Genomic DNA, 18,837 nt, shown 5'->3' on the forward strand with positions numbered 1-18,837 from the left:
GGCAAGTAACATACCTTAGATTCCATCTGCTTCGCCCATTGCACTTGTTGAACGAGTTGCGACATTTCTGGCGGTTGGTACATCCTTACATCCACTTCATCTGAGTCAATCTGAGTTTGAATATTCTTCAACATTGATAACAGTGAAGCAACAAATATCTCTAGTTCGTCGTTTAATGCGTTCTTTATAAGTGGTCTAGTTATGAGCGTTTTGTATCGCGTGAACTCGTACAGCATCTGGTAGAAGGAATAATAATAATAATATAAATACATATATTAGGTACAAATAAATAATTTAGTAGAGATCTACTGCTTTAATCAATTTAACTGCAATACATATAATAGACTACAGGCCCGTGTTGAAAAAATTATGGGTCATTTGACCCACCACCTGACCTATCTAGAATGATATAAGAGCATAAAATAATAAGATTCAGCACTATGACGACGATGAGAATTCGAAGGTTCAGGTAGAGATTTTCTCCCCTTGTCTCCATGATTTTTGTTCGGCGTTGCGGAATAATTGATTAAAAGTAGTATAGAAATAGTATGACACAGATGCCGTACAAAATCAAATGACCAAATTTACCCCGGCAACTGTCGAAAAATAAAAATAAATTCCGACTTTGTGGACCACTATTTTTGTACGGCATCTGTGTCATACTATTTCTATACTGCTTTTAAGCCATTATTCCGCAACGCCGTACAAAAATCATGGAGACAAGGGGAGAAAATCTCTACCTGAACTTTCGAATTCTCACCTGCACTCAGGTGGACAGCTTACGAGTGACGTCATAGTGCTGAATCTTATTATTTTATGCTCTTATATCATTCTAGATAGGTCAGGTGGTGGGTCAAATGACCCATAATTTTTTCAACATGGGCCTGTAGTCTATAACGCATACTTGTTTAGTTGAGGTATTGTGCAATCTGGGTTTCAATTTTTCAGCAATTTTTGTCTCTGCAGGTCTTAAATTGGCGGAAAATTGGCTCACAGTGTTGTCCCAAGATGTCGACGGTCCATTACAAATCCAGACATTAATATCTAAAAACATTTAGTTATTAAAAAAATTTTATGCTAATAAAAAAGAGCGTTTATGCCGCGCACACGTATCAGAAGTGAAACTTCTTTGGCAAGATTCAAAGATACCGAAATTGTCGCCTTACGCCATGGCGTGACGGTATTGCCATAACGCGACCTTGGAAATTTTATACTCTCAACGCGCCTAAAGAAGTTCCACTTTAAAACTTGAGATACTTACTTTCAAATTGTTTGAATAGTTGATCCGTATTTAACTCCTCCTTTTCAGTTGTAGTCAGCAATTTACTAAGTTGGTTATAAGTAGATCTAATATCATGTATCTGTAAAAGATTGAAATTTTATTGGCATTATGAGTAACTTATTTGAGCTTAATCATTGTACAAATCTACCCTCAAAAGCCTGTAATTTGCTTTTGCTATGCATTTGTATAATTATTATTTTTTTGCCTTTAACCACAACCTGTTTGTTCTCTAGTGATGTTAAATTTACCTCTCTCAGCCGTTTTTGAAAATTCATACAGAAAGTTGGAACATATGGCTTTCCTCTCCACGCATGTAATGCGTAGTTGGGCCAATATGTCTCAGTTAGAGATTTGCATGCACTAATCCACATGTGAACAGCATTCAAACCCTCAGATAGTAGCACAAGTATCTGACTGTCTTTCAAGCCATCAAATGGTTTCCATATTTCCACTTTGGAGACTTCATTTTGTATTACGGTGCAAAGAACATGGCCTGAGAATTAAATGCTGTTGGTTTATATATAAGTAGACTCTTTAATATTGATTTCAGATGAGTAAATTATCGCCTGCATCTCATGAAAAGAAGGTGGTTGTGGCCTGCATCTCATGAAGGTACAACCAACAAAGGATCTTGATTATTCAGATATTGCAGTAAATAATTACCAATTATAACCATTGTGAATTATTGAAAAAATGTCTTACCAATAATATCAAAAATATGAATCATTCTATCCTGTGTATAAGGTACTACATTGTACCTCCAGATATCATCTAATATTCCAGCTATGTTCTCAGCTGTATCTTGGATTTCTTGCATGTTTCCAGTTTGCAATGATCTGAAAATTTATTTAAAATTATTCAGCACATTATATATTTTGCAATTAGGCCTATTCTTATGTACGGTTGTGAGACTTGGACGCTGACGCTGAAGGAGGAAAATAAGCTACTCGTCGCCGAACGAAAGATTCTGCGCAAAATCCTGGGTCCCGTTAAAGAGCCAGATGGTAGCTTCAGGATCCGTAGAAACGCGGAAATTCAACACCTTGTGGCCGAGCCCAACATCATTGGCCAGACAAAGGCGCAACGCCTCCGATGGCTCGGTCACGTTTTAAGAATGGGGGATGATTGGGCCGTGAAAAAGGCATATCTGGGCATTCCAACTGGCCGACGCCCCGTGGGCCGTCCCAGATATCGATGGAGCGACGCAACAGAAGCCGATCTTCGCAATCTGGGGGACGTCAATTGGCAAGAAACTGCGCGCGATCGAGGAAAGTGGCGTGAACTCGTGTCGGAAGCCAAGACTCTGTTTGGGTCGCAGAGCTAGTTAAGTAAGTAAGTATTATATATTTTGCAGTTTTCAACCCTAAGAATGTATATTCTAGATATACGTACGTACATATACGCATAAAACAATAAAAATATAATTGACAATTGTGTACCTTATTTCTTCACATATATCTTCAAACAATACAAAGAATGAAGAAGCTGCCTCTCTTTCCTTTTTATTTGTATCTGGGGAATGGCTAACAGTTTTCCAATAATCCACTTCATCATTAATTGATAGAATAACTAAAAACAATGTAGGTTAATTAAAACCCTAGTTATATAAATAATATTTCAAATATATTTTTTTTTTGGTTCTAGGTACGTGCAAGGCATTGGTGGCTTTAATTTACAAAAAATATATATAATAAAGTGAGATAAAATCTTACCATTTATATTAGAACCTCCTTTACCATGAGTCAGGACTCTGAGATTTGTTTCTAATTCAGACAAGTTCTTATGTAATTTATTAGAATATAAATCATCGCCCTGTAAATAAGAATTAAGAATTATATTTTTCAGTAGGTAGGTGTATTATTATCATGTATCGCATAATGCAAACTCACACTTGCAAGCAGTGGGCCGTAGATCTGACGCAAGATTTGATATAATGATTCTTCTGCACTTCTTGTTAAAGTAACTATATTTATGTTTTGTATGGCATCATCTTTAGTCAGATTATCTGCTACAGTTTTGTAGAATATTATTGATTTGTTTCTGTTAGGTTCAATCTGAAATTGGAAAAGATAATGTTTATAATGATCCACTCATCATCCAATTATTTACTAGATGTCAATAAAACAGGTATAAAATTTTAAATAGAAATGTAAGAAGTCAGGTCAACATTCTGCATCCTTTTTTTAAACTTATAAAACATGTTGTATATTTTTGAGTTAGCATGTTTATTGTTTTAAAACATACAAATTCGTGATTAATAAATTCCTTATCATAGTTTTCGTTTAAAGATTTATACATAGATATATGACGGTTGATGTAGGTACATAACTCAAACCTCATATCAATTATCAACTTTCATGAGTAGGATACTTATCTAAATATAATATATTTTATTACGAACAAACTTACTTTAGTGTAGAACACCAGCAGTTCATTATTTAAGCAAGTTTGAAGGAGGAGTACTTGTGAATTGTGTATGAATTCAAGTAATAATTCTTCACAATTCTCATTTAACTTCAAAGGACTTTTATAGAAATTAGCTGGAAAATAATTGAATAATAATTATACAATTAACTGTTGGGAATTATGGTTTAAGCAGATTAGGGAATAGTAGTCAGTAGATCACAAGTGTGCGGTTAGTTTGATAGCACTTTTTTTTGTAAAAATGATTTTTTATTAAAGTTTTCATACCAGTTGTAGTCAAAATAAATTCACGTATATCGGACATAATAACAAAATCTTCATTACACCTTTATATTTATTGAGTTTAGCAAAACAACGAAATTTTCTGAAAAAAACTATCCGTATTTGTATACAAAGTTCAAATTTGTTACCATGGTTACTGTACGAATCAGAATCTAATCTTTTTTCGGTTTAAATAATACGGATACGGATACATGTTAATTGGTATAAAAAAATAAAAAATAATGAATAATTCTATTCCTTTCCTCTGCATAAGAGAATCTCAGCAATAATAATGTACTCTGTGAAGAGAATATCTGAAGGTACATAATACACTGGTACCTCATATTATGTACCTTCAGATATTAAACATAATACATTCAATCCAACTAAAGAGATAGTTAATGTCACTATAAATTAACTGTTGTAACGTGGTTGTAACTTAGGTAATTTGTTTACAGGGGCCGTATTATGACCTCTTATTTCCAAACAGTTGACGCCGTGAATTGGGCTGACTGAAAAAATCATATTATTATGAAAACAGTAACGCCAGTAACCAGATAATACCGTTTATTAATGTGCCGCCATCTTCAAAAACGACATCAAATGACAGAACTCTCTTTTTTAGAGTATAAGTATTCTTTGGACAGAACCGTGAGTGTGTTGCTTGGTGTGGTTATAATTTTCCCCTATGTACAATAATTTTGACTATGCCATTTCAATAATTTAAACTACACATATACATTTTAATTATGCAATCATGCAACTTCATTGCTCAGAAACTTGAATATCTGAAGAAAATTAAGAAGTTTCCTAAAAAATAGGAGATCAGCTACCCGCCTTTTTTGTAAATTCTCTGATACAAAGAAGATTTTTGCGTCGGCCACCTTTATTGCCTCAAAAGTCAAAACAATACGTCTACGACCGTCTGACACTGACAATATGTCATCTGTGCTGTAATTGTCAAACAATCGAACGGCGAAAAAATTTGCCTGACTGAAAATCTTCCTGCTATCAATCAAGATAAAAACATTATGTAATATTATTATCATTTGTCAAGAAAAATTGGAGAATTGGGATCGTTCGTAATAATTTGCGTTCGTAATATAATTTTGCTCCAAGTTACCGTGCCGAAAATAATCAAAATGATGCGTTTACGTTGTGTATGTAATGAAATTTTTATTAAGATGTCCTTATTTAAACAGGTGAGATATAAGACTATTGAGAAATAATTTCAAACGTATATTACACAATTTTCAGGCTATGAACACCGTAAAAATGATTCGCGGCAATCGATTCATGAGTGGCACTACTCAATCTGTGGATACAACTTATATGGAAATTCCTGTGTACAACGTAGACAAACCACAAGCATTAGACAAGAGGAAGGCAAGGTATTTCCAAATTCTATTTAAACATTCTAATGATATTAACTGCAGGACATTAGTCAAAATTTCGTTCATAGCTGCCAACTGTTATCCAATAGATTCTTCTATTTAAACATAATATACCTATCATCCAAACTCCATGTGAAATCTCACAAACAAAAATATGTATTAAAACAATTTGTATTTCTAGTACAAGCTGTTCTTTTTGAAATGTATTTAATCAATAAGAAAATTTTAGTTTGAAGAATATTACTGATGAATAACATCAAATTTTCCTATATTTCAGACTTCAGTACCAGTCCCGTAAACGGGGCATGCTGGAGAATGATCTTCTTCTCAGCACTTTTGCTAAGAAGTACTTGGATGGTTTTTCCGAGGAACAAACTATGATGTATGACCGTCTTATCAACTCTCCAACCAATGACTGGGATATATTTTACTGGATCGTGGAGAAGAAGCCAACACCTAAAGAGTTTGACAATGAGATAATGAATATGCTTAAGAAACATGCCAAGAATGAGGAACGTGTAGTGCTTTCACAACCAGATTTATATTGAAATGATCAGATGCTTAATTCTATTAGACATTGAACTTAAAGTATTAAATATATAGATCTTAAATTTTAATCTTTAATTGTTTATCTTTGGCAGAACATCTTCAGATAACAAAAATATTATGTAACTTTTTAAGACAGGATGGCATTTAGATATACATTCTTTGATAGTGATAACAGAAAATATTTTTGCAATTCTTGAGATACAATTAAATAAGATTATTTTTAAATAGTATTATGAGAAATTATTCTTTATTTAATTAATATTTTACACTGTATTACATAATTGTTTTAATATGCTTTTGATAAAGACATATACTATTTGCTTTAGGTTGAATGTTAAATGAACTAATTGAATTTGCATCAACCATAATAAAAGTAAAAGTTTTATTCAGACCTTTGTGTGCACAATGGACTTGTCATTTATTTTAAAAGTTAGAAATTAGAAATTAATTTCAAATAAAATTATTTAGCATGTATATGTTTTCATTACATAAAATTAAGCTTTTTTATCCTGATAATTGATGAAGGTAATATAATTTTTTTTTATCAAATTCTTTTATTTAGAAAGTACTTGTGTTAAATCCGAATAATTTTAATTTCAGAACAATGAAGGAAAATTATTCATCTTGAAAATGTCTGCAAGCAGAAAATGAATTATTCAGGTGAGCATCCTAAGTCATACTAGTATAATAAGATATCATTTCATTTTCAGTGTTGTAAAATAGACAAAGAACCAAACAAAACTTATATTCTAGTGTGAACATACAGTATTTCCATAATAATCCAATTTTTTTCTTATTTTTTTGTTACATAATCTGTTCCATTGCATAATCTATTTTTAACATTCATAAGAAAAGCTCAGTCATTTGTTCTATTTTAATAACCTTGCGCTTGCGGGTTCACTTGCACTGTTGTGTATCAAATTTCACTCCCTGTTCAAAGTTTTATTCCCTTTAATTTTTGTTTCCGTCATTTTATGTACTTCTTAAAGGCTCTTAAATACACAATTTTCTGACTCTCCTTACTTCCATTCAGCAGTTTAGAAGCTATAAATATATATCAGTCAGACAAATAACTATCACAATAAATTTTTATTATAAAAACTAACGAACGGTTTACATCATCTTCAGGTTAGTCTGTGCAGATATTTACATGCACAGCATTGAAGAACAATTAATTTAAACAAAACAATACAAACAGCATAATATAGTGTATTGATATTGGTATGTGGATAACATTATTTGCCCATTATATGGAGGGGTTTAAAGAATCGTTAGTCGAAATTTTAAATTTTATGATTAATTTTTATAGATTATCTATACAGGGAGTCCCACTATCGGTATACTAAGCGCGAAGGGACTTGTAGTTTTTGTAGTTATCAGTGTATACTGATCACGTAAAAAATACTTAAACAAAAAAATTGCGTCAAAAATTTTTCCTTAAAATCCATGATTTCTTCCCTAACTTCGCGCAGCCGGCATATATCGCTTCGCTAATGTGAGCATTTTGTCTTTGAAAACATAATCTTTAAAGAAAGCTCACGTGCGGGTGGCAAAGTTGGGCGGGTTGCTTGTTAGGGGTGTACACATAGAGTTTTAAGAATTCATCTATTTGAAAAAAAATGCGTCTGAAATTTTATAAGTATTTTTTACGTACTCAGCGTATACAAAACTATAACCTCCTTTGAGCTTAGTATAGAGTTTGGCTAACGAAAGATGAGACTGGCTTTTTATTTCGAAAATTTATATGGCAACACTTATAATTACGTAATTGTCAATAAAACCTGAGTTGTTGATGTGTCAAAGTGAAAATTATTTCCGCGATTTTAGTGATTTCTAATTGAAAACGAGACGAAAACATTGAAAAGCGACTTAAAAAAGGTTCTTTTTATTATGATTAGTAAATTTGAAAAGAAACAAGTTGAAAGAGATGTAGTTTTCAAGGAAAAACAAGAGTGTTTACGTGAAATATCTCAATGCATTGTTAAGTGTGACTTTGATATTTTGATACTTTTCATTTTGATTGCATTGTTTAATATTTATTATTTTTCAGGTAATATGGATGATACCAATAGTCCAGTTATAAACTATTCAAGCAACAATAAAAAAAATTGAATGATCTGTTTCGTTCAAAATGTTTAAAGACACAAAATCAGTATCTTGACGAGATTTCTTCTATGACCGGACCATGTTATTCGTGTTGAAGATAGTATAAAAAACGAGATGGAATAACTGCAGAAATGGAAGAGTTCATAATAAGAGTCAGAGATAATGATAGTGATTCTTACTATTCACTCGCGGTTGAATTTTTAGATTTAATATGATTATATTGATTAAACAAACTTTAATTGTATTTTTATTGTGTTTTTTCTTGCTTTCATTCGGTGTTCTTTTTAGTCTATCTGTATCACTTAACTGTACTATATTACATAAAACAATATTATACAGATGAAGAGTTTGTTGTTTTTTTTTGCTCGTAAGAGAAAATAATAAATAAAAGTATTAAAACTATATTTCCAACTATAACCTAGTTTGCCATATGTTGATTTTTTGAATTTGCCGCCTTTTTCCAGTCTCATCTTTCGTTAGCCAGACAATACCAACGGTGGGTGTATACAATGGATATATTTAATTTTTTTGACTTAATAACGATCAAATAAATTTCAAAATCACCGATATTTTAGACTGAATTTTTTACGTATTTACAATTATGAGACCTTATCAGACAATGTATCTATCTGTTTTCGATTAATAATGAATATTAATTCATAAATAATAATTTGATTATATGAGATGACTTTAACTAAAATACTGAATCAATAGAAAAGAAGCCATTCTCTCTGTTAGCTAGCAGCTCTCTACTCCCTCCTAGATCTGCCACTACTGTTGCGATATTCTATAAGCTACTACGCCGCAGAAAGCTACATCTGCAACCAATAGTACAGATGAATTATCAAGCGTCATTAATGTAAAATAATTCGTGATGTAAAGAGTAGGTGAGCGTCGTTTCTTTAATATGATTACCATATTCATTTAAATGTATATGAGGTGGATTGTCGGTGACCCATTACAAACGTCGCGACCCCTAGCGCCACTTCAGGAGCTACGCAGTCGTTTGGCGCTCCCCGTTGTTAAAGCGCATGTCACCTAAATAAATGTGCGTAATCCTTATTTTGATAACTTCTGGTGCGTTATCAAGTGATGCTTTATAATTTGCGTTGATTATGAATGACTACAGCAAAGGTCAGGCCACAATCTTATCTTCTGCTCTTTAAATGTTTGTGCTGTAGATCAATTGAAGTCAGTTTACTAAGAGCAACTATTGAATAAAGTTTTCGAGATATTATATTCGAGTTCTGTATATATTTTCGTATAAAAAAAATAAGTGACGAAACAACAGTGTTGCGAAACGATATAAAGTGATATTTTTTAGTGAATTAATATTAATTGTGAATTTTAAAATGCCTCTTCGTCGTAGTAAGGTAAGATATAGGTTTGTCTTCTTCCCAAACTCTTCCTCTCTGTTCTTTTTGATTGCCTTGAGGTTTATTTCTTTTTTTGTAGGGGTTGTCTGATAGAGATAGCTAACAAGTGATAAGACGGCCTTTTGCAAATTGATTGACTTATGTTTTTTCTTTTTTAATAATTTTGATTCATTTATATTTCATTTTTCATCTGGTAAAACTGTTATTTTAATTCTTGAAACAAGGCCACGTAGATACATTATTATTTATTGATGTAAGTAGGTATATCGAAATAAAATAATTATTCCAGATAGTAATTATTTAACATCTTTTTCTATTTGATTTGAAATCTGTATTTAAATAAAAAATAGCATCACTTACAATTATTATTTATATTAGTATCATTTAATATTTGTGATGCATAAACATAGTACCTATGATAAATAATGACAAGGCAACGATTATCTAGTAATTTGGGTCCAATTTACAATTTGTATCCGAATCGAAATTCATTTGTATACTCTTTAGAATACATTATATTATGTTAATATTAAATTTAAGTAGAGTTTATAACAGCAATATTCGATGACGATTGGGAAAGAAAATTGTTCATTCAGTGAATATAAATAAATCAAAATAATGTAGTTAAATACATAAACAAATATTATTTTCTTTTAATTATTATTTTTTAAGTTTAAATAAAGTCCAGTCATATTATATTCTGAGCGTCTGAACTCAATACGCTCTTGACCCTTATTGTATTAAAAACTAGCGGTCCGCCCCGGCTTCGCCCGTGGTACATATTTACGTTTTCTCTACATAAAAACCATCCTCGTACTTCAAGGAATGTAATAAAAAAAGAATTATCGAAATCGGTTCAGCCGTTCTCGAGTTATGCGCTTACCAACACATTTTGCGATTCATTTTTATATATAAGAAAGAAGATTATCTCTCTATAGTACATTATTAGTATTACATATAATAAAATCAACAAAAAATGGTATTCTGTTTGAGCGCCAATAGAAGAGCAATGAATAATACCTACTGAATTGGTCTATCCGAACAATGGTTTTATTAGTTAAAAATTAAAATCTCATAATGTGAGAATATTGACTTGTTTATTGTAGAAGTAACCACCTAAGCATAAATTTGATTCTAAGCTTAGAGTTACTTAATAAGTAACTTATAAAGTTCTATTATCTTCTAGTATCTAGAGTTGAAAATTGTTCTGCCTCAGCACGCGTGTTTGCCCGAACCGACGCGATATGAAAATAATTAATTATTCTATTATCATTTAAAATTTTACCCTTGCTGTCTTCATTCAAATTACATTTAATTTAAAGACTAGAGACTAACACTAAATGCATTGCACACATTAAAACACACAGTTTTATTTGCCTACCTACTTTTATTAGAATGACGCCAATTTTAATAAAATTACCAGACTAACCAGTTAATTTGCTTTCATACAGATTATAATAATTATTGTTTATCTTCAACGTTTTTTACTGATAAACATGTGACCTATTTAAACATAATAAAATTTTAATCTTTAGGTAGGTATTAAAACAGAAAAATTAACTTGTATCTTTTGTTTCTTATTTTTAAGCCTGTCCATATTGTACAGGACCTTACCCCTCTTCCTGTTGATAGAATCTTTATTAATGCATATTAATGAATTAACTTATAAGAAAAAATGCATGTGATTAACACCTAGCCTTAACGGTATTCAGAATTTCATTATCACGGTCGCTCTTTCAAGGTATAGCCTAAGGAACTACGAATAGAAAAGCTAATTTAATAATTAATTGTACCCAGAACGTTTTTTATTGCGCCTTTTGATTATTCCCGTACTTAGGACCGTGTTCCAATTTATTTCTCTTAGGCATTATTTCAAATGAAACTACAATAATCATATTTCTACTATCTTTTTTGATTTAAGGTAGATCTTATAGCTATTTTATTTATGAGGTCTCTTTGTTAGTCATGTTGTATCTTCTATGAAAACAATAAATACAAAGGCATATCAGAAATCAGAATTACGCTGAAGAAGTATACTGCCGTCGAAAGAAAAAGGGGCACAACTAACATTTTTTGAAAAATTGAGTTATATACATATTTGGAATCAGGAAAAAAAGGCGCATCTGCTCAATTTTTTGTAGAATTTTATCTCCAAGGAATTCGGAGATAAAAAGGCACAAATGACACAAATATTTTCGTTTTATGAAATTAAAAGGTGTTAAAAGGCACATTTACTACAATTTTTTCTTAATTACAAAGAAAAGGCACATATATACGTAGATGTGACTTTACTTCATACAGATTTTTACTAAAAACTACTTCAAAAGGCCTACAACATAACACAAAGAAAAGGCTCAAATGCCAGATGTGTGGCCAGATGTGCCCTGTCTACTTAATAAAAGATCCTTGCATGTTTCAATTAATTAACGTATATAAGGCACAAATAACGAGTTGTGCCTTTTCTTTTAACTATTTGCGATTAGGGGTGAGGAAAGGAGGGCAGGGTTCGGTCGAAACGCGCCAGTTGTGCCCACAGTCAATTATATGCCTTTTCTTTGTAGTAAGTGGTTTTAACGCGGTTCTACGCTATGAAGCAGAATATGGTAAAAACTTTAAACCCAATTATCTCAGTTCCACCAAAATGCTAGATGTGCCCCTTTTTCTTTCGACGGCAGTATAGAGAGAATCGTTATATTTACATTTTCTTCAAAAATACTTGTAATGCAAGGTTTTTTAAATTTTCTTTCGTTCACTGATGTAGGTACCATTTTGTATATACATATTACCAACAGTATGAAAAAAGTTAAACCGAATAATGAATAGGTTAAAAAAAACGGCGACGGTTAAGCGGTTGTCGAATGTTGTTCATAATTTTGGCACGTTAATTAATTAAGCTTTGTTGTAATTCACGAATAGAGGTAACGAACTACATAAATTACATCACGTTTTATGTTAATGAGACGCTCAAAGTATTTTAAAATTTTCGTAGAATTACCGTTAATTTGATAATAATGTTTAATTCAATTTTAATTAATAAGTTCTGCCAAAATTAAAACTAAATAAGTTCAGATTACTTATTCAAAAATATGTCGTACCTTACAAGCGGTACTTATGACATAATGATTAAATATCGCCTTAAATTGTAGAAAAATCATTTTATTGCAGGTATTAGTAAAATGGATCTACGAGAACCAGCACAAGATGCAGAATCTGCGTCGCTGCAGTTCGACGCTACGTTACAAAGAGTTGGAGGAAAGCAATGTTCAACCGCTAGAGCAAGTTGCGCCCGTAACGTCAACGGCCGCGCCCGCACACAAGCCACGCCCAGATGTCACACCAGAAACTTCCTTCAAGGTAATCATATGCACAGACATGAAACGAAACGTCGTATTTTGTGGCTCATTATTATTCGCTATTACAATTTTGTTGTTGTCAAATAAGTTAGTAGTGTATGCAAATTACTGTTTTTGGTTCTAATTTTAATTTATATAACTTGTGAAAGGTATATAATTTAATTTGTTGACAACAACGTCTGCACATTGTTTTTGAACGAAACTTGTAAACTCTTACTTAGGATCGTTCATTACCGATTTATAAAAAATTTCAATAAATAAAATAAGAGTATTAAATAGATTCATATTATCTATTGTAAAGTGCATTATGTTAATATGTAGTATAATCACAAAGAAATAGCTTGTTATTCACTTATATAGCATATCTTCTATTACAGTATGACGACCTACAAGTGTCGTTGGCTGCACCTTACCAACTACAGCGCAAACCAGACGCGACCGATTTGGGATTTGGAAAATATTTTACGGATCACATGCTCAAAATTAATTATTACCAAGAGCTTGGTGGTTGGCAGAAACCTGAAATCACACCCTTTGAGCACTTAACGATACACCCAGCGGCGAAAGCCCTACATTATGCTGTTCAAGTGAGTTTTATATTCATGTTTTTACTAATTGGTTTCTAAGATACATTAGATCTATCTAGAAAAGTAGGATTCACTGACTAGGTCACTAACTCAATATCAGAAAAATGCTCCTAAAAGGATACTTTATCTTCTTATATATAAAAATGAATCGCAAAATGTGTTGGTAAGCGCATAACTCGAGAACGGCTGAACCGATTTCGATAATTCTTTTTTTATTATATTCCTTGAAGTACGAGGATGGTTTTTATGTAGAGAAAACGTAAACATGTACCACGGGCGAAGCCGGGGCGGACCGCTAGTTAGTTATACATTGCAATACTAAATCACTAAAACATATAAATTGCCTACTTTTAGATTTTTTCCTCTTGCGCAAGAGGAAATGACATTGTAAGAAGTAAAAAAAATCTTATAAATAAAACAAACACATCATAATTTTAAACGACGTAGTAAATAAAAAATGTGTCGTATTTTATCAAATGGTATTTTTTTTAGTTGTTCGAAGGATTAAAAGCATACCGGGGGGTCGATGATAAGATAAGATTGTTTCGGCCTGAAATGAACATGGAAAGGATGAATCTCGCCGCCCAAAGGTCGGGTTTGCCGATGTTCGACGCTGAAGAGTTAATCAAATGCATCATTCGGCTCGTACAAATCGACCAGGAATGGGTGCCTCACTCGGAAACGTCGACGCTTTACATACGACCTACATTAATTGGCACTGAGGTATATTTCCTTCACATTTGTTGTTATTGTTTTCAATTGTACATTATCTACATTCTATAAACAAACGTTTAGCAATCCTAATATGCTTAATGAGCCCGTATGTGTGTTATTGCGATGTAAAGTGATTTATAGTAGCTGTTTAATTTGACGTTGATATTTTAGATGTGATTACGAATTTCTGTTTAATTCATATAAAATATATTGAGTTACATTTTGATAAAATTAATTTATCATAGTTTTGTTTTTGAAACTAATTAGTCATTACACAGTAATTCTCAGAACTTCATAACTTTTATGCATTAACAAACAAGGATGTAAACCATTAATAGCTTTGCGTAATTATTTCTCAAGATAACCATATATTTACTCAAGTTATTGCGCCTATAACAAAAATTTTTTCAAACGTAAATTTCCTTATCTAATAAGTTACATGAATGTTTTCAGTACAATGTCGCGATTCGATTGTTATTGTTAATAATTATTGTTATGTTTAATCTTCAATGCTTTTTAATTAATTTTTGATGGTTTTTAGCCTACGTTCGGGATAATAAAGCCAGAATCGGCAATGCTATTCGCAATTCTAAGTCCAGTGAGTGCGTATTACAAGACGAATTCAGATGGAGCGGTGTCAATATACGCGGACCCGAATGTGGTCCGAGCGTTCCCTGGAGGCGTGGGCAATAGGAAAGTCGGCTCTAACTATGGGCCTACGATAGGTAAGCGTTTTTTACCTATTAAATAAATAAAATAAATAAATAAATATTTCGGGACAATTTTCACTTATACCACAAGAGCTTCAAAATTATCGGGTATTTTCCGATAGGTTCGTTGCAAACAAATGAAGGAGTCAAGTTTTTAGTCAAGGTTAAAAAATCACGAGCGCGAAGCGCGAGTGATTTTTCCTGAAAAACTTGACGACTTTATTTGTTTGCAGGGAACCTTGAGGGAAATGCCAGATAATTTTGAAGCTCGTGTGGTATTCGGGAGATTATTTTTCCGTCCCAAATGTCGGCCAATAATTTCACAATTGAATTGAACCTGTCAGTTTGACGTCTACGACCAGAGAAAATTTTCAAAAAATTATCAGTATAATACCATGTAGGTTGTACCACGTGACGTCGAATGGTGCAATTCTATTGGTCGATATTTGGGTCGGAAAAATAATCACACATATTCGTTTTAGGTGTTTATTGTTCAGATCTGTGTAAATTTTTTACGGTTTAAAGGATGAATTCCTTGATTCTTAATTTTTAGGTAGTGTTTGTTTATGATACTTTCTATTAATTAACAATGGTTGTAATTAATAGTAAGTTTTCATCATTACTATTAATTATTATTATTAGTAATAACTACGTTAAATAAGCTATACTTATAGGGATTATTGTAGTTGTAGTTCACGTGTGGCTATTATTCTACTGAAAAATTCAAATCTTACATAAATGTATGTACATTAAATTATATAGTGTTAAATAATGGTCTTTTTTATAGGGAAAACGCACAATGTTTAATCTAACATTACGTTATGAATACTTTTATTATGAAATGTAATTAGAACATTAGGTGTTAGCTGATAATTATATTGTTTGGTCTTGTGACGCATTATCAAAAATAATAAGATAAATTTTCGATAAACGTATCATATGTTGTGTGTATTCCTATGTAAACAAAAGCTTAATTCCATGATATGTTATTTCTTATTTAATAAGTGAGCAATGGGTTTTTGCATCATTGTTATTATTTAAAACGTAATGTAATAATTAACGTTACTTTTTTTGTTATAATTACCTATTTAGTTTAAAATAGAATCGCATATTTCATACATGAATCACAAATGTTCTATGAACAACAATATAATATAAAATGTAATATGGAATAGAACCAAGACCAAGAGTTCCAAATCAGGAAATAAACTTGTTCTTTACTTTATTTTGTATGATTACATTGCCTACATAAGTTTCATTGAACTACTTTCAAGCGTTAATTAAAATAATATAAACAGATATAATATAATGCGAAACTTCGTCTGGACTTATAAGTGTGGATTATTAAAATGAGACCTATGTATGTTGTACAGAGATAACGTCGCGAGCTGCAAAATTAGGACATCAACAAGTATTATGGCTCTTTGGGCCTAAACAAGAGCTGACTGAAGTCGGAGCTATGAATATCTTCATCGTTTACATCAATGAGCACGGAGGTTAGTTGAAAATCAACAATCTCGGTTTATTTACGTGATTGATAAAGTTGAATCGACTTATTTGACTTTTTTTTCTTATTCTGGATTCATATCAATGGAATCCATACATGCTCCCTTTTCAAACATCACGCGATCGAGCTGTTTCTATAAACACATACAAGATATGAATTCCCATAATTATCATTATCCGTATACATATTGTCATGTTATCGCGCGGTTCTGACCCCGCGACCCGTGAATTCTCGTCCCGCATCTGAAGCAATAAACGGGGTCGCTCACATCATACAGATTATTCTAGACTAAACTCGTTTGTGCATTTCTTTTAGATAAACAGTTGAGCACGCCGCCATTAAATGGTCTCATACTGCCGGGAGTCACTAGACGGTCTATTTTGGAGTTAGCGAGCCAATGGGAAGATGTCACGGTCAAAGAGGAGGTTATAACTATGGAGCGGTTGATACAACTTAACAGTCAAGGCCGGGTATGTATTTTTAATTAAAAATGATTATCTAAACTCGTACCATGTTTGTATGAATGAATTTGCTGTTTCAAAGTTGTATAATAATGAGAATACACGTAATTAGACCATTTGTAAAGATATAATTCCATAATTACCCCCCTTAAAGGAAAAATTCAAGTCGTAGCCATTAAACTAATCAGTCAATTAACTTATCTTTATGGAGTGACTATTCTATTCAATCTCATCGTTGTTTTAATTCCACACAGTAAAACATTTTATTTATTCAAGCGATTTCTCTCTAAATAACATATTTACAGTTCAATAACTAGCAACACTGTAGTGCCAATGAAACAGATGCGTTTTCAATTCCGAGTTATTAAAATTATAATATTCAGATAAGATGTATGAAATGTATATTTTATTACAGTTACTAGAGATGTTCGGAGCTGGCACAGCGGTTATCATAACGCCGATCAGTAACGTGGGTTACTTGGACAGCAATATTTCCATCCCCACTATGCAACACACGTTACCCGTGTACCAACGACTAAAGGACACGCTATTGGCCATACAATATGGCCATATAGAACACCCGTACGCTAAAATCATATCATAGCGCAGTGCTTAACGACTTTGGGTTTAAACTAGTGATATAGTGCAGTGGCGGCTAAACATTCTTGTTACATAACAAAGATATGTAAGACGATGTGTGATACGAAAAACATCGAACGATTTTCGCAAATAAACTTATCTCATTGTAAATATTATGAATAGGATTATGTTTTGAGTATACACGTGCCTTGAGTTTAGCTTTTGCGCACTGATTTTAAGTTAGCTTTACGAATTTACAAGATTATGAGTGGTTTATTCAAGGTCCAGTTAGAAGTTCCACTGATGTTCCCTTTCCATATTCTAAGTATGCAACTCTGTAATTTTTTACAAAGTGTTGCTTAAAGATAATAAAAGCTTTCTTAAAACAAGGTGTTAAACGAATATATCGTATTTTTGACGGAATTATATTGCTAGAAACTTGAACTAAATAATTTAGATTCAGTTTAAAAACTAGCGGGTAACAGTGACTTAATAAATGGAAGGGTCGAGGGTGAAATATATTTTTTTATTCTTATCATTAATTATTTTGAAAACAATCAAATAAATCAATCCTGATGTACATACTAATGATGCAGAAACTTATGAAAACAAATAAATCATAATTTATTGCCGTCTTGTATTTTCTAGCTACTGTTATTTATTTATCATATTCTATATCAGCTATTATATTATGTTTTTATATCCTAGTTATATATACACTATTATGTTCAGCGTAAATAAAATGTGGGTTTTCCTATACGTAAATACCTTACCTTGACTCGTTCCTAAATTTTAATAAGTATTTGATAAGAGACTATTTAAATGTTTAGTAGTCAAATTAAATGATGTAATTAATGTTATATATGTTATGGACGAGGTAATAATACATTGGGACATTTTGCATATGCCCGCGCATTAGTTACAAGTCAATATTTAGGTAATTGTTGTCTTTGCGGGTACCGTATATCCACATAGTTTTACTGGTTACTTACTGGCTTATAATTGACCAAACTAATCTAGCGTACAAGTCGATGCTCTATAGTCTATGTAGTTTCAAATGCCGAACCAAACCCAATCTTTCGCTCTAAAATATGTTTTCATGCTGCATAATGCACCGATATTATGAAGAAGCCCCTGTTTATTACTTGTCCATGACATACATATTTTAAATCAGTGCAATATAATGTGTCTAAGTGTATAGTTTTGTAGATAATGGCTGTAATGTGATCAGAATGTGATATGTGTATGTAACAAGGTAACGGCTATATTTAGCTTTGAAGAAGCATTTGATGAAATCTCTTTGAAATCTTACTTATTTCTATACATTTCTTACCTTTGAAAGGCAATATTGCCTGAATAATGTTTTGTCAAACTGGTTTTTTTCTAGTCTAAGAATCTATGTAAATCAAATGTGAATAAATTATTTATAATATTTTAAGCGAAAATTTTTTTCATTTACCAACATTATTTCTACGTATGTTTGCGTAACCAACCTTTCGGCACCTCGCGCGGTTTTTACAAATCAATGTTGCTG

The 18,837-nt window shown here is 32.0% G+C and overlaps 4 protein-coding genes across 5 annotated transcripts in view; 3 read left to right on the forward strand and 1 right to left on the reverse strand.

Annotated features, from left to right (window-relative positions):
* LOC149482357 (cytoplasmic dynein 2 heavy chain 1-like) overlaps positions 1-3,847 on the reverse strand; it is a 35,462-nt gene extending 31,615 nt beyond the window's left edge. Inside the window, exons 1-9 of the mRNA XM_089704109.1 lie at positions 3,692-3,847; positions 3,172-3,336; positions 2,995-3,094; positions 2,722-2,851; positions 1,985-2,118; positions 1,531-1,775; positions 1,262-1,361; positions 905-1,044; positions 15-236 (exon numbers count right to left, since the gene is read on the reverse strand). Of these exons, the coding sequence (XP_089560235.1) occupies positions 15-236; positions 905-1,044; positions 1,262-1,361; positions 1,531-1,775; positions 1,985-2,099 (822 nt within the window). The 5' untranslated portion in view covers positions 2,100-2,118; positions 2,722-2,851; positions 2,995-3,094; positions 3,172-3,336; positions 3,692-3,847. The remainder of the gene's footprint in view (positions 1-14; positions 237-904; positions 1,045-1,261; positions 1,362-1,530; positions 1,776-1,984; positions 2,119-2,721; positions 2,852-2,994; positions 3,095-3,171; positions 3,337-3,691) is intronic.
* Positions 2,178-2,606, forward strand: LOC149482359 (uncharacterized). The gene has a single exon (XM_089704112.1). The coding sequence runs from the start codon at positions 2,178-2,180 to the stop codon at positions 2,604-2,606; it is 429 nt and encodes a 142-aa protein (XP_089560238.1).
* A 1,072-nt stretch (positions 3,848-4,919) lies between the features above and the next one.
* LOC149482360 (succinate dehydrogenase assembly factor 2-B, mitochondrial-like) lies at positions 4,920-6,382 on the forward strand. The gene is made up of 3 exons (XM_089704439.1): positions 4,920-5,127; positions 5,225-5,358; positions 5,639-6,382. The coding sequence occupies exons 1-3, from the start codon at positions 5,110-5,112 to the stop codon at positions 5,907-5,909; spliced, it is 423 nt and encodes a 140-aa protein (XP_089560565.1). The 5' UTR covers positions 4,920-5,109; the 3' UTR covers positions 5,910-6,382.
* Bcat (Branched chain amino acid transaminase) lies at positions 6,296-18,739 on the forward strand. 2 transcript variants are annotated; one of them, XM_089704438.1, is made up of 9 exons: positions 6,296-6,435; positions 6,511-6,570; positions 12,558-12,746; positions 13,123-13,332; positions 13,825-14,055; positions 14,588-14,771; positions 16,130-16,252; positions 16,579-16,733; positions 17,140-18,739. In XM_089704438.1, the coding sequence occupies exons 3-9, from the start codon at positions 12,594-12,596 to the stop codon at positions 17,326-17,328; spliced, it is 1,245 nt and encodes a 414-aa protein (XP_089560564.1). In that variant the 5' UTR covers positions 6,296-6,435; positions 6,511-6,570; positions 12,558-12,593; the 3' UTR covers positions 17,329-18,739. The 2 variants fall into 2 exon arrangements, with proteins under 2 accessions (XP_089560564.1, XP_089560563.1); XM_089704437.1 differs by lacking the exons at positions 6,296-6,435; positions 6,511-6,570 and adding an exon at positions 9,038-9,389.
* The last annotated feature ends 98 nt before the right edge of the window (positions 18,740-18,837 follow it).

Source organism: Colias philodice, chromosome 15 (genome assembly GCF_061535455.1).
Source record: "Colias philodice isolate Cphi_HAF_F1 chromosome 15, ilColPhil1 Martin Lab GWU primary, whole genome shotgun sequence".
NCBI lineage: Eukaryota > Metazoa > Arthropoda > Insecta > Lepidoptera > Pieridae > Colias > Colias philodice.

Excerpts from the sequence above, each read along its gene's own strand:
- LOC149482359 (XM_089704112.1), top strand. The coding sequence starts at position 2,178 with ATGTACGGTTGTGAGACTTGGACGCTGACGCTGAAGGAGGAAAATAAG.
- Bcat (XM_089704437.1), top strand. The coding sequence starts at position 9,369 with ATGCCTCTTCGTCGTAGTAAG. Across the intron at positions 9,390-12,557 it reads TGCCTCTTCGTCGTAGTAAG|GTATTAGTAAAATGGATCTA; the intron begins GTAAGATATAGG and ends ATTTTATTGCAG. Across the intron at positions 14,772-16,129 it reads TAACTATGGGCCTACGATAG|AGATAACGTCGCGAGCTGCA; the intron begins GTAAGCGTTTTT and ends TATGTTGTACAG.
- LOC149482360 (XM_089704439.1), top strand. Across the intron at positions 5,359-5,638 it reads TTAGACAAGAGGAAGGCAAG|ACTTCAGTACCAGTCCCGTA; the intron begins GTATTTCCAAAT and ends CCTATATTTCAG.